The 14,983-nt window shown below is 45.4% G+C and overlaps 1 protein-coding gene across 7 annotated transcripts in view; it reads left to right on the forward strand.

Annotated features, from left to right (window-relative positions):
- Positions 1–14,983, forward strand: part of CEP63 (centrosomal protein 63) — a 121,264-nt gene that overhangs the window by 23,283 nt on the left and 82,998 nt on the right. For 5 of the 7 annotated variants that reach the window (XR_011002717.1, XM_068201127.1, XM_068201128.1 and 2 more), the window contains 11 exons: positions 864–959; positions 3,075–3,197; positions 3,990–4,103; positions 6,430–6,663; positions 6,922–7,067; positions 7,799–7,933; positions 8,708–8,822; positions 10,670–10,867; positions 11,296–11,382; positions 12,887–13,086; positions 13,581–13,878. Coding sequence is in view for 6 of the 7 variants with exons in the window: in XM_068201127.1 (XP_068057228.1) it covers positions 864–959; positions 3,075–3,197; positions 3,990–4,103; positions 6,430–6,663; positions 6,922–7,067; positions 7,799–7,933; positions 8,708–8,822; positions 10,670–10,867; positions 11,296–11,382; positions 12,887–13,086; positions 13,581–13,878 (1,746 nt within the window). In the remaining variant the exon portion in view is untranslated. Of the gene's footprint in view, positions 1–863; positions 960–2,678; positions 2,819–3,074; positions 3,198–3,989; positions 4,104–6,429; positions 6,664–6,921; positions 7,068–7,798; positions 7,934–8,707; positions 8,823–10,669; positions 10,868–11,295; positions 11,383–12,886; positions 13,087–13,580; positions 13,879–14,983 lie in introns of those variants that run through there. The other 2 variants (XM_068201131.1, XM_068201130.1) reach the window with 2 other exon arrangements.

The raw sequence follows: 14,983 nt of genomic DNA on the forward strand, positions 1-14,983 counted from the left end.
GTAACTCTCCATGGGCTTTTTTACAGGACTCTGGTTTTGTCATCTTTAAATAAAAGCCTGAGGGAAGTGCAAAATAATCTGTATTGGTGGAAAATTATTAGTAAGTGAAGGTTTTGTGTGGGATATGGACCACAAGATGCAGTTGAGCCACAGGATTTCTGTTTGCAAGAATGATGATTTTTATCATATAGGTTATTGTTATTATCAATTATGTTTCTTCAAGACACTTGAAATGTCTCTTACCACCAAAAGCAAACATGGATTTCAAACTGAACTGTAAAGTATGTTTGAAGTCACTGTTGGAGTATATTCTTGCTTTTGGTTTAGTCATGTGAATTTTCTGTGGGTTTTCTTTTAATTTTAATTTGTTGGCTTGTGACCACTCAGGTTGTGGATTCGAAAAAGATAGGAGGAAAGAAAAAGAGGAGAAAAATGAGTCACGGGAGCATTTGATTCACTGTCAGGGAAGTCTTTTCTGTGAGCTTCAGAACCCCTTTTCTTACTTTTTCCTTGCTATTAGGAATCTCTCATTTCTCTGAGCATAGTAAGATAATGACATGGCCAACTTTTCTCTTGGTAGATAGCTTGAAATCACAATGCATATTGGTGAAGAATTTGATGAAAATACTGGATAGAAATAGGCTTTTGGCACAAACCAAATATGTCAGTTTTGTCCCCAGGAGTGAAATCCAGAAACTGGCTCAAGAGACCACAACAGAAACAGTTGTGGCCCCAGCCTACCAAAGATTTAGGCACAGCCTCCATCTATTTCAAAATGAAGGACCCCAGTGAAATGTCCATGTATCTACTGGCAATAAAGCCTACTTCTGTTGTATTTATTTGCTTTTTATCCCTCTGTTCAGGTTGGCCTGCTGCGTCGCCAGGTCGAAGATGTGGAAAAATCCAAGCAGGACATGGTTGGAGAGTATGAACAACAGCTGAAGAAATTCCAGGAGGAGGTGAGTTGCAAAAAGAGAAATTTGGTTTCTAGTTCCCAGCTGATGATGGATCAGTTACTTTGTGTCATTTTTTTTGTTTCATGCTGGGGTTTTAAAACTGCCCACTCTGTTAGTGTTGGTGTGCTCTTAGCAAAAAGAGCATTGAGCATAGATAAAGTGATATTTGTATGGCTCAATTGGCCTGTTTTTTGTAATTTGGAGGAACTTGGTGACAGACAGAAAACTGTTGGAGTAGAAATGTTTTCATATGTTGGACATCTGCAGAAGTTCACTGCAACAATGTTCTGTCTTTGCCCATCCCAGTCACCACAGTGCTGGTTCTGGAGCTGCCACAGGTACAGGCAGCAGCAGTCTCCTCTTTCAGCTTTTCTGAAATTCAAAAAGGGTGGAGATGTAACTGGTCTGGCTTGTGTGAGATCAGGAAATAACAGTGATGTGTGGTCTCATCTTTTTGCCTCTGTTAACACTGATGACTTTAGTAGGGATTTTGTACTCTCAAGGAATATTAGTCTTAATACCTTTTATAAAATACAAGTGTACGTAGAAAATGCAGTTTGACAATAAAAACCTCTTGCTCAGTGTATGATGATACCTGTCCTGCAGGTGGTATAACAGCATTCCAGATTTATGCCTGAACTCCTTGCCTGTCTGCACTTGCCAAGAGCAGGGAGTGAACTGGCATGAGCACTGACCTGTTTTCTCTGGAGGGCTGGGCCTAGTTCCTGCTCACTGTAAGCCATAAGTGAAATTAATTTGGTAGTCTCTGCTCTGATGACAGAAGGCATCTTTTCTCATTTAAAAACAACTCACTATTCCATATGAATAACAGTCTTCATTCACTGGTTGTTCTCACTGGAATTGTGGATAAGCTGCAGAGCAAAGTTGAGGTACATTGGCAGATCAGCTTAAATTGCTAAGGCTGAAATACAGCCTGTGTGTTGTGGCCTAAATTGCAGTTTGTGGGTATTTTACCTACACAGTATTAATGCTGATGACATTGAGCTCCTATATTTCTCAGTCTTCTGTTCTTAGTACCGTTTGGGGAAATTATTTCTGTCCCTGTTTACCACCATTTCCAGTGCAATTACAGGTACAGTGTCTAACTGAGAGTGTTGAAAGAATAAACCTCTTATCTCCTGATATGTTTGGCAAAAGATGTTGGTATTATCTCTAAGCCTGAACATCTGTCTGTTCCCACTGAACACACCGAAGTACTGAATGCATCAGGTCTTGAATCAGATATTTTTTCTTCTCATGGTCCTCCTGTTCATCCATGGGCTTAGCTTTGTCCCTCAGAACAGCAGTGATGGCTTCTCAAATTCATGTGGCTATTTGTAAGCCTTTTATTTAATAGTTAAGTAGGGGGGAGCTCATCCTATGAAAAATTCTCTGCAAGTTGCAAGTGATTATTTGCATGGAGGGTCATTTAAATGTCAAGAGTTTTTTCCTCATTCCTGCTTCTGATACAACTTCAGCATCCTAGCAGCAGGCGTAGGAGTGATATTTTCTGTTGGCATTCTCCACTCATTGTGAAATACACAGTGTATCTAAGCAGAAAACGACAGATGAAGTGGTGTTGGTATTATGGGTAATGGCAATTCTCAAACCTTCCTTCTCCCACTAAGCAGGAGAGTTCCAGTTCCCACCTGAGCTGCACAAGTGTATTTTGATCACACAAAATTTACCCGTGTGTGGTGTGGTGGGTGTGCTCCTGCGGGTGAGCAGGTCAGCCACAGGTGCTGCCGGCTCTTCCTGGGGCTGGGAACCACCTGGAGAGAGGGGGATGCTGTGCTCTTGCTGCATTGACAGCTGCCTGTAGACCTCAATCTGATCAATATTTCAGTCATGCTTTAATTATGGTAAGACAGAGCTTTAGTTAAAGTTGCTGATGTCATGACTTCAGTGGCATCTTGCTACTCTCATACAACTCGTGTGTTTTGCTGTGCTGTTGGTATAAAAGACTCATTATCCAAATGGAAGCCTTCACTTGGGAGCTGTGTGGCCTTGATGAGGGCATTGTTTGTGTGAACCACTTTGTGTATCTTCTTTCAAAGGGCTGTTTAATTCTTGCCTTGGGGCCTTGAGCAAAGCTCTCTCTTTGACTGTATTCTGCAGTTGTCCCGGCTGAGGAGGAGCTATGAGAAGCTGCAGAAGAAAAAAACAAGAAGCAGAGGAGAAGCTAACAAGGGACAAGAAGAGGACAAGTTTGAATTGAGCCGACTGACCAGGAAGCTGGAGGTATGTGGTGAAAAAGCAAGTGCTGACCAGCTAGTATGTATTAACTGCCTTACTGGGCTTCACTGGTGACTGAACAGTCCACTAGAATGAGTCTTGCTTAAGGAACACTGCCCATCCACTCTCCAGGTGCAGCTGTTCTCAACCTGCATGTGTGAAAAAGGCAGTTTCATGCGTTGAGGCCTCTGCACAGAATAAACCTCAATGCTGTTCTTACCCTTAGACTAAATAAAAGGGAGAAGGTGCTAGAAGAGTAACTAATTATGTGAATGGAATGAATTCCAGTGTGGGGAGGTTGTATTCTCACTTCTTGGAGGAGGAGGGAGCTACACGTCAAACTTCTTTGTAACCCTGTCTCATCTTCTAATCTTTCTGCTCTGCTGAGCTCAACCCCACTCAGTTTTCTCTCCTGAGAGATGTGGTAACAACACACGTCTGACTGATGTGGTGCCCAATTTCTGGAACAGAGATTAGCAGTCAAATTCTGTATTTAATTCTTGTCATCTTGGTGATTTCAATACCAGCATGCTTTGGAAGCTAAAGCCAGTCTGAATTGTTAAACCCCTGACAGCAAACCCATGAAACCAGCCACGAATGCGTTGGCACTTAACATTTGTGAGCAGCTTTACCTCGGGTGTGTGAGGGCTCTGCACTGCTGAGCTGCTGCATCAGGTGACTGGCTAATGGTTTCCCTGCTGGGGGAAGGGTGTGAGGATACGGTGGGGAGAGAAGTCAAACGTGGATGTGAACTGGAGGGGGATGTACTGCTCCAAGCCACCCCTGCTGTCCTTGCAGGAGTTCCGTCAAAAATCACTCGACTGGGAGAAGCAGCGCCTGCAGTACCAACAGCAGGTGGCATCGCTGGAGGCGCAGCGCAAGGCTCTGGCAGAGCACTCCGAGCTCGTGCAGGTACAATTAGCATGTGCTGGAAGTTTCTGCTTTGTTTGTGGGAGGGAGGGAGAGGCTAATGAAATCTCTCAGGCGCCCATCCCGTTCAGATTGGCATTGAAGTGACTTTTAATGTTCTGGCAGAATACGGTTTGTGTGTACGAGTGCTGTATGGAAAAGAGATCTGGAGTCTGTCATCAGAGATTAGATAAACCTTGTGCAGCTCTCCCTGCCATTGCTCTGGTTAGCAGAGAAGAGAGTAGGATGCAGATTTCCCTGGGAGGCAGAGACCACAGCATATGACACTTTAAAATATGTTACATCCTGTTGTCTAGTTGAAAGCTGTGTACCTGCCAGCAGCTAAATACGTACCTTGTGTGTCCAGCACAGAGGGTACTGTTGGAAAACAGTCTTCCCCTACAGCAGAGACTTCCATAAAATACTGAAGCAACAGCAGTTTTCAGCCCCCCACCCCTTTTTTCTGGTCTCTCAAAGGAAAGTAGTGGGGCTGCTGTTCTGCAAAGCTGATGGCTCAGTGAATTAGTGGTGCTGCAGCAGAGAAGATGAATTGACCTAGAGCACAGCTGTGAAGTCACACAGACGCAATCACAGCAGACACTGATAAGAAGCTCTTGCTGGGGACTTTGCCTTAATGGGCTCCTGAGTTGCTCTTGAGTGGAAGCTCCTGCGAGGAGGGAGACTGTGATGACAGGATTGAAGCTGGCTCTGACAGGGGCTTTGTGAGAGGCTGACACCAGGAGATCTACAAATGCAGAGAGAGTCCTTGAGCAGAAGGTCTTGCTGCTCTGCTGTCTGTGTGTCGTTGATAGCTCAATTGTTTGGGAACAGATGTGTCCTTGGAGCTCAGGCTGGGACACTGGGGCACAGAGGAACTTGTCTTGCTGTGCAGCAGAAAACCAGGAGCTTGGGGAGGTTTTGCCAAAGTGGCATAGGTGCCTTAGGTGCACAGGTACTGTGAACAGACTGCCTGAATCCCCAATTGCATTGAAAAGCCCAGCAGGGAAGTGCTAAATTTTTTGCCTTGGATGTTTCTGTACATTTTATGTGCTTAGTTTTTTTTCTAGCACGAGGTCAAGCTGAGATCCATGGCCATGGAGTACTTCTCTCTCTCTCCTTTCATCTGGCTTCCCCTCAGCTCTTCCAGAGCAGCTTAGGGAAGCCTGGAATTCTTCCCCAGTACAGAGCACCTTCTGGAACACCTGCAGCCTTTAAAGTCAGCCTTTCCTACAAACCTGGAATTCTCTGCTGGCCTGGATGTTGTGTGGCTGGAAATAAGAGACAGCTTAAATGTTTTCTTAATGCAGAAATAAGGGTGAAGAAAGGCACTGCTTTAAACTCTCAGCCCTCTTGATTACCTTTTCTGTCATGACTATTTAAATAATAATAAAAGGCTGTAATCAGAACTATACCATAGCCTTGCAAATGAGCAGTTCTTACAGTTTGTGTAAATCAAGGCATGCAGTGATTGTGAAGCTGGCAGGCATTGCTACTCTTTGAAACTGGGAGTATAGGACTGCTCAAATATTTTGTTTCAGCCTTTAAAAATTCAAAGATTTTATACAATAAGGGAGTATATGAAGTGAATGTTCCTAGAAGTTTATGTGAGAGCTGGCTTGTTAAATTTCACCAGCTAGCTGTGTGGAAAGAACTGCTATGAAATAAAGTATTGTGCCTATAAAATATAGATCAGGTATTGTCTGCTACTCATACGTTTCTTGTAACTTTTTTGTCTGTCATTAAAACACTGAAAAATTCAAAGTGAGCATTCCCCCAAGCTGCTGGAACCAGGTATTTACTGCAGACAGCAAAGCAAATTGGCTGTTACAACTGGTTTGTTTCGGGGCTGTTTGATGGTTGTGGTTTTGCAGTTGTGCACCCAGAGCTGCTTTCTGTCCTGGTGTGGAATTAATTGTTGGGTAATCTCTGCCCTGTTTGGTTTACAAACTTTCTTACCTGCAGCCATTAGTCCTGGTCTAGCCTTGGGCTCATGAGCGAAAAATAGCAGGAGGCTTTGTTCTTGAACAAATCATACTCGTGCAGCTGGAGTGATTTGATATTCTCATTTTCCAGATTATATTTGAACTGCTTTTGGAATCACAGGGCCCCCTCTTTTTTCATTTTGTTTTTTACTTATTCTGTTTGCCTTGGGAAGTTTTATCCATCATGTAACCCTGGAACAGTACTCTCCCTAATTCCTTGGAAGGTATTGTTGAGAATGAGAATGTGGCTCATTACACCAAGAAATCAGTAGTTGTGTTGAATTTAGCTTTGGTACAAGTTTGGTGTTTTTGCAGTTTAGCTCTAATGCAGGTGATTGCTGTTGCAGACCCAGCTGGCCAATCGGAAGCAGATCCTGGACTCGGTGGAGCTGGCGAGCCACTCGGAAATCCAGCACTTAACCAGCAGGCTGGAGAGGGCCAAGGATACCATCTGTGCCAACGAGCTGGAGGTGGAGAGGCTCAGCATGAGGGTGGATGACCTGAGCGAGGACAATCGCATGATTCTGGAAGATCAGCAGAGAGTTCAAGAAGAATTAAGGCAGTCCAAGAAAATGTTAGAGGTCAGTGGAGGAACTCTTAAGAAACGGGGTCTAAAGCAGTGCTGGTGAGAAGTGGTGGGAAGGCTTTCCATCCTGGAGTTTTTGTCTCTTTCTAGAGCCTTTGTAAAGTTCCTGATTGGCATCAAAACTGACTTTGTAGCCATGTGCTGCTCTGCAGTATTCCCAAGGACTCTAAAAAAACTGATCAACCTCTCATCACATTGCAACAAACTGGTTTGGCCCATCTTGCAGCAGTCATTCCTTCTGTGTCCTGTGCAGGTGCTGCAGGATGAGAAGATGGAACTGAGAGCCACCTTGCAGTCTCAAGAAGATTTCATTGACAGCTCGAAGCTGCACCAGGAACAGTTACAGAAAGAACTGGACAGGATGACTGAAACTCTTCACAGAAAAGAACTCCTCATCAGGTAGCATCTGTGCCTTGCTGGTGCTTTGGCTCTTCAATCCAGATCTATGTTCCAAGTTCTCTCACTGAGGACAGTAGCAGCATTTTCATGCAGCTGGATCTGTACTGGTTGTGTTTAACATAGTGCGCTGCAGTTTCTCACAAGCACTGTGCTGCCTTACAGCATTTTTCAATTTGCATTGCTTTTGAAATTAGCAGATAATCAGTGAAGAGCATGGAAGGAATCCACTTTCCTCAGCTGGGTTTCTGGAGGCAATGCTGGGCTTTTGAGGGTGCATCTCCCAGGCATTTTCAGCCAAGTGCTGGAGGCCTTTCAGGGTTTGATAATGTGCTTTTTAACCTAGGTGAAAGTTCTCACTGGTTCGGGCTTGGCAAGGTAACTACATCTGTGACAAAACCATATTGGCCTTCCCCTTCTGCCCTGGCAATGTGCAGAGGCTGTTGGGTTCTGGCGGCTGTGTCAGAAGGTTTGGGTGTTGGTGACCTACCAGTCTCTGGCAGGGGGGCCAACATCAAAATAAAATGTAGTCTTTTTCAGTCAGCCTTAGCTCAAGCAGGGGCTGTCATCCAGCTGCTGTGTTTGCTTACTCACACTGCACACAGTGGTCACCTGCTCTTAGGTGCTGTGTATTTTTCAGAGAACTCAGTAGAAAACAGTAGTTATGTTCCCTGTACCAGTGAACTCAGACATGATGTTTCTGTGCCGAGATTAAATCTGCTGTTTCTGTGTAGGGCCTTGGAGGAGCGCTTGCAAGGGAAGCCATTGTCCTCTGCAGGGCTGGAGCTGGAGCAGGTGCTGCTGCAGCTGGATGTTGCCCAGAAGAAGGAGCAGCACTTGCAGTCGGAGGTGACTCGTCTTGAGAACAGGTAGCCCACTGCTTGCTCCCTCTGCAAGTGCAATTAGTCTTGGATAATAATACAGCACCTAACTGTGTTCATCAAGTTAACCAGTGCTTTTTGTAGGCTTCTTTTAAATATCAAAGGGCCAAAGAAATCAAGTGCTATTCATTGTGCAGTGTAATAGTGACTGCTTTGGTAATTGGTTGGCTGCCTTTCACTGCACACAGTGGGTGTTATCAGTGTTCCAGCCTGCTTAGGCTGAGCACCTTCACTCATAATACGCTAAGGAGTCTTTGTTAGGCAGCTGGTTAGAACCAGATCCAGACCTTCCTGTGAAGTGAGGGTTATAAACAAATCTGTCCAGAGAGATTGTGGACTCCTCATCTCTAGAGGTGTTCAGGATAGATGGGGGTTGAGGCAACCTCGTCTAGTTGAAGGTGTCCCTGCCCACAGCAGGGGGTGGAACGAGTTGGGCTTTAGGGTCCCTCCCATCCCAAAGCGTTTTGTTATTCTATTATTCCTCTCCAAGTTTGTGGTTTTCAGACTTGTGTTTACATAGAAATTTTGTAATCTTAGTTTGTAAATAAACAAGCAAGAAACAGCTGTTATCTGTTAGATGAGCTTCCTGATCTCTTGTGAAATGATTTTAGAAACAAACCCAGAGGATTGGTAAGGAACTTGTAGGCTGAGTTCAGTTTCTGTTGTAATGGATGTAAAGGACTGCCTGGAAGATCAAAGTTTCTCTGACCATTTCCTCCTCCTTGGGTTATTCTAATCTATACTTTTGCATTTGGCACCCAGCCTGGTATCTTCAAATGCCAGGTGTGTGCAGCTGAGTGAGGAGCTGGGTGAGAATATCAAAGAGCTGCAGTCCCTGGAAGAAGACCAGACTGAGTCAAGGGCAGAGATTAAAAAGGTAACGTGGCTTTGTTCCTGGGGAGTGGGATGGCACTGGTGGAGAGAACTGATCCCTGTGTGCCATGTGCCTCAGCAGTGGGACCAGGGCAGGGCTGCTGTGCAGGCAGGGATCTGCTGGATGTAAGGAGCACCCCTGGCAGAGGAAGGGTTGAGAGGACACCTGTTTGCAGGTGTCTGAACCTGGCTTTGTGAGCATCTCCTGGGCTCCCCCAGTACTTCCGTACACTGTGAAGATCCTGGAATTACTGCTGGAGGGGCAAATATGTGAGGAAATTAAGGTCTGGAATCCTGAGTTTTAAGCCTAAGAAAGGCTCCCAACAGGATGAAGAGCAGAGAAGGAGTGCGTTTGCTGTAATATGTCCTGTCACACTTGAGGCAGGACTTCAAATGTGTCCTGGTTCCTGTGTGAACAAGGGAGTGTGTTTCAGGCTTGGTAGCTGGACGTGAGGGCAGGGGTTGGGAGGAATGAAGCAGCTCACCTGCCACGAGGGGCTCACCCCAGAGCTCTGAGCACCCACGGGGGGCAAGCCCTTCACTAGCTTGGCTCTCCATAATGGTCTGCATCAGCCCATGTGAGAGCTTTCACTGGAGCCTGGTAGAGTGGAAGCCTCATTGAACCTGAGTGAAAAACCTCACTTGTGTGGAAATCTTTCATCCTTTATTCTGAACATACAGAGGTGCAGATCTTGCCAGAGATGTGTGCTTGGTTACACATCTAAACAGCCACACAGTAAATGAATCTCCCACAGGCTGCTGAGGAGGAGGGAGAGATTTATGAAGGCTGTTTCTGTTTTATATACTTGGGAGGCATTGAGGTGACATGGAGATAAATCACCGTGTGAACAGTATTTACATGGGTAGGCAGAGATCATCTGGTTCAATTTTCTAAAATGCATGTAATTCTCAGAAAAATCCTGTGTGTTGGGGTGGTTAATATTTCTGACTAATGGAATGGAGTCCTGGGGAAGGAATTATGCTGCTGTTGTTCTGTCGTGCCCCTGAATAAATATACAGTGTACCTACCAGTATATGGTATGTGGTGCAGGTCTGCCACCTCAAAAAGCATTGAATAAACCAAGATAAGGTATGGAAAAAGATGACCAAAAGGATGGAGTGGTTTTTATACAAGCAGCAGCTGAATGGAATAGGACTTAGCAAACTGCAAAAGGGATAAATGAGATTGAATGGACTGAAAATAAAATCATGCCTGTCATGTAGAAAGTAAATAGGGAATGATTATTCTCTCACAATGCAGGGACTAGTGGTCATCACACAGAGTTATGAAAACAGAGATGTATTTTTACCCTGTGCATAGCTGGCTGGTGGAAGTTTGCCATGGGAAGCTTTAGTTGCTACATGCTAACATTGATTCAACTCTAATATTGATTCAAAAGACTTAGGGCAAATTAATTCCTGGAAGAAAAATCCACCTCAAGCTATTTAAAGTTACCGTCTTTAAATGGTATCTACCTCAGGAAGGCAGAGTGGCAAATTGCAGGGTTATATTTTCCAAGAGTTACTGTGCTTCCCCAGTCATGGTGAACCTTTGGCTCTCTGGCTTTGGCTATGATGAGCTGAAGAGGCTGTTGGTTTGATAAATAGTGGGTCTTCTCAAGTACCTCATGGCATGAAGCTTCTTTCCAGTTGGCAGTGTGTTGTGTGGGAAAGGATTGGGATGAGATGCCTTTCAATCAGGAAGGACAAGCATGTGTAGAGGGTTTGTTACGCAGAGCTTTTTTTCTTTTCCAGGACTGAGATTTCACATTCCCATGTGCAATACTTTTGCTTTTTTAGATGAAACATGTTTTAAAAGCTCGTGGGTGATATGTGCATGTCTTCCTCCAGTTGAAAGACCAGCTCTCTCAGGCTGAACAAATGCACAGCAGTGAGCTAGAAGGCATGAAAAGGGAGATCTCCAGGCTTACACAGGAGCTGCACCAGCGGGACATCACCATTGCATCGGCGAGCGGCTCCACCTCAGACCTGGAGCAGCAGCTCAGAGCAGAGATTGAAAGAGCAGAGAGGAAAGCAGTGGAGCACAGGGTAAAAATGGCACAAGACTCTTATGTTACCTGTTTAAGCGATCTGAAGGCTTGGAACACCATCCTGGTTTTTAGCTACAGTAGTAGTTTCCTTCTCTCTTTATCCTCTGTACAAAAACGGAGACCTTCTGAAGGAATCTTCTAATGATGGTGTTCACTGAATCTGTCTTGCTGCTTCTTTTCAAACCAGCAGCCTATGGTCCCACAGAATTCTTAGGGATCATTCATGCTAACTAGACCAGGATGGATAACTTCTTTGAAAATTGTGCCTGGTTATTTTTGTAGCCTTCTCTGTAGGGTCCCAGTAAAACTAGCAGCCCAAACCTTGCTGAGTACTTGAGTTTGAGGGCGGTAAATGCTTGGAGGAGGGTGTTGTGGGCATGCCTTGTGTTATTTTTCTGAGCTTGTTGGTTGCTTCTGTCTCCTCAGGTAATTCTGGTCCAGCTGGAAACCTTGAGGCTGGAAAACCGTCATCTCTCAGAGATTCTGGAAAAAAGAGAGTATGGCAAGCTGAAGGTATGAAGGTATTGAGGACCAGGAGCTGGGAAGGGGCTACCCTTGTGTTCCTACCTGGAAATAGTCAGAGTCTTTGCCCAGGCCTCTCAAAATAGGGGATAAAGCTCAGTGAACTTAAAACCCAAGCAAAAGAAGCAATTTGAGAGGAAATAAGATGCAGAAATATCAAACATTTGTTCAGTCAGAAAGGGGTGAAGAGAACTGCAGAAGCAGCCATAATTTCCATGTCTTCTCCATGGGCTTTGGCCCACATTTTTAGTACATTTCATTACACTTCCATTTTAAGCCAGTTTACCTCAAACCTTTGATTCTCAACCTGTGATGTCCTTTTGACCTGTCCTAGAGCTGTAACTGCTCTGGCCATTGAAATGCTTGGGGTGAGAGCGTGTTCTCCCCTGGTGAGGAGCCATTCAGCAGGGCTCTCCTTTCCTCTCCATGAGCAGGATGCAGACTGGGAGTATGGGCTGGATGTGGTGGGGCAGTGTTCTTGGAAAGGGCCTTGTGGTGGGCAGCTGAACAAAACCTCCAAAACTTGGGGCAGAGGGGAGAAGAGGAGCCTGCATGGCAGAGGTGCAGCCTTGGCAGAAATAACAAGTTGACTCATTTTGTGAAGGAAGAAGTGGCTGGTTTGCAAGTTCTGTCTCAACTTAAGCAGAATGGCTGCTTCCCAGGGGACAAGGGTTGGATTCAGACAGCTGAGAACCTCATGAGACTGTTTTATCCTGTTAGATCTGTGGGAAGGAAATACTCAGCTCTTAGTATTAGTTTGGGGTGGTTGTCAAATGTGCCAAGTTCCTGGGAAAGTGCTGAACAGAAGCTTGTAGCTGGTGAGCTGGATTAAAAACACAGCTTTCTGGAGGGCTGATTTGAAATTAAAATAACCTAAAATAACCAAACTTTCTGTTTGAAAAGTGCCTGGTGGCTTTTGCCTGTGTGAGTTCCCAAAAATGTGGTAGCAGTGTGCAAAGCAGGAAATCTTCCTTAAAAAAACAGCCCCACAGCCCCATGGAACAGGAGCTGGATCTTGGCCTGGTGGTCCTGATGCACATTTGGAAAGACCTTAAATACAGAGCTGATGAGAATGAATGAAGCATCTAAGTTTAATAGAATTGGCAAAAAGCAAGTGGGAATGTCACAGGAGTAGAAGCAGTGGAAATCATACCCACCTGGCCTAGTAAAAAGAAGATGATGGGAAGAAGCAAGTTGTTTGGAGTTTCAGAAAGGCCAGAGGCAGGTACACCTGAACTATCTAAGGTCCATGTTTTCCTGTTTTAAAAGGAATCCAGTGGTGAGACTGACCTTCCCAGGCAGATCAGCACATTGAATCTGGATACAGGTCCAATAAGGCATACATATAATTAATTTTCTCCTAGGAAAATCTTGAAGGTTTTGCCAGTCAAAATGAGATTAGGGGGTATGCCTTAAAGGAATCTCTTGCTGGCCTTTGCTCTGGATGTGTCTTGCAAACCAGAACTTTTGGCTTCTGCCTTTCTTTGTCTATTAGGGGGACGATGGCACCCTGAGAGCACTCAGGGAGGACTATGCTGCTGAGCTCCAGAAATTAATATCTGAGAACCAGCAGCTGCGGGCGGACCTCGCAGAGACCAGGGCCAAACTGGGGGTCACTGCACAGGTGTGCCCAGATGAACCTGAGAGCATGGCTCAGCAGGGGCAAGGCAAAGAGCCCCGGGATGTACAGCTCAGGTGAGTGACCCCAGGGATGCTGCTTCCTCAGGGTGAAGGAGGGCAGAAGGTGTGGGGATGTGTGGGGTTTAATGGCATGCTGGGTCTCTCTCCAGTGCATTGTGTGTCTGGGAGAAGACAAGGACTGTTTGTAGCTTTGAGTCCCAGCTGGTTTGTGTTCTGCAAAGCTAGCAGTGTTTGTCTTTTGTCTGCCTTTGCCTCTCTCTGGAGCAGCAGTCTGTGCTGTTTTTGGTGACAGGATTAGATGTGGCCCAGGCAGCTGTGTTCCTTTCTGTTGCTGTGCTAGGATGTGCAGGCTGTGGTTTTTGGTATCTACAGTAGCAGAAGAGAGAATTCCACAGGGACTGAATGTGTGTCTGGAAGTGCTATGGAAACAAGTTTGGATTGCCAGGGCTGTTAGTAACATCTATGTTAATTGTTGCCTCTGTGTGAGTTTTGCTGCAGTTCAGCTGCTAAGAGACAAAATCAGTCCTGTGCTCAAACCTTCCTTCCAGGACAACTCGGGAAGCACAGCACGAGCAGGATGAACCCACAGAGAGGACACATCTCCAGCCTGACAGGACTGCTCAGCATCATCACAGGGACTCCCAAAGGTGTGGGGCTGCTGAAACAGGAGCTGTGAGCCCTGAGATGGGTGAGCCACCCTCCCAGAGCAGCAGCAAGAACTGCAAGGAGTCACGTGCCTGGCTGGGAGCAGAGTCTGTGCTTCATGTGGTGGATGAAAGCAAAGATTTTGCAGATGAAGCATCTAAGCAGCCTGCCTTAAAACATCACAGAGAATCTGTATTTTTGGTAAGCAGTTGTACAGGAGCTACTTGCTGCTCAACAGCTGAAAATAGAGCTGGGTTCTTATCTGGCAAAAGGAGACAGGGATTTGAATGCATGACCTAACTGCATGTTGTGTGTGATCCTCTAAGTAAATAAAATGTTAAACAGGGAAAGAAAGCCACTGCTGGATGGTTAAGACTTGGCCAGGAGGATCCATATGGTGGCTCTTCAGAACTCCTTGGAGAAGAGCTTTGTGTTTGTGTGCTTGCTAAGTTAATTCCAGGAGCTCATGGTGCTGCAACTATTTGAGTACCAGGACCTGCCCGTGTCCCCTCAGAATTCTGCTTCAGCTTTTGGCTTGGGTCTGTAGCAGAGGCTCAGAGTGGATGTGGAGTGCTGAGTATGTCAGTATTTCAGTCTCTGGGTGACTGGTTACTGCACATATGTAAAGCACAGGGTGAGTTTTACCCCTTTTCAAACAGGCTGCAGCAGTCAGCACACTGAACTTAAAGCTGCTTCTGCTTGCTGATGACAAAGCCTGAAATCCCTGCTTCACTGCACAAGGGGAGCCCGCTCCTTTTCCCGGTTGCTGATCGTACTTTTTTCATCGGGAGCAGTGTTAGCACTTTCTCTGTCCTACCTCAACTCAGTTGCTGAAGCACTTGACCAAGAGACAGAAAATTTGCACTGAATCACTTCTTCCTGTCATGTTTAGGGAGGGGAGAATGCTGAGCACTGGTCCTTGCTCCAGATATGTTGCCCCAGCAGTGCTCAGAGCAGTTTCTCCTCTGTTTTTGCGTTGGTAGCAGTGACAGCTATTAAACTATTAGCTATCTTTTTGTAGGAGTCCAGAGAAGAGGCTCAAAGGCTAATGCACAGATAAGTGGAGGCTTGTCAGGTCTTGATAAAGTTTACTACCAAGAATAGGTCTTTATTTTTTAGGAGTAAAGTAGCTTGCGCACATACCCAGAAAACAGTGTTGGGAACTTAGGGAACTGCACTATTGTAAATGGAAAATCTTCAGGTTGCAAGATTGGACCCAAAGTATGAAAGTTCCACTTCAGGGTCTGAGAAGCTCTAGGGCTTGATGTTTAATAGAAGACAATGGGCTGCTTTTTATTCTGAGAGG

Source organism: Anomalospiza imberbis, chromosome 10 (genome assembly GCF_031753505.1).
Source record: "Anomalospiza imberbis isolate Cuckoo-Finch-1a 21T00152 chromosome 10, ASM3175350v1, whole genome shotgun sequence".
In the NCBI taxonomy this organism is placed as follows: Eukaryota; Metazoa; Chordata; class Aves; order Passeriformes; family Viduidae; genus Anomalospiza; species Anomalospiza imberbis.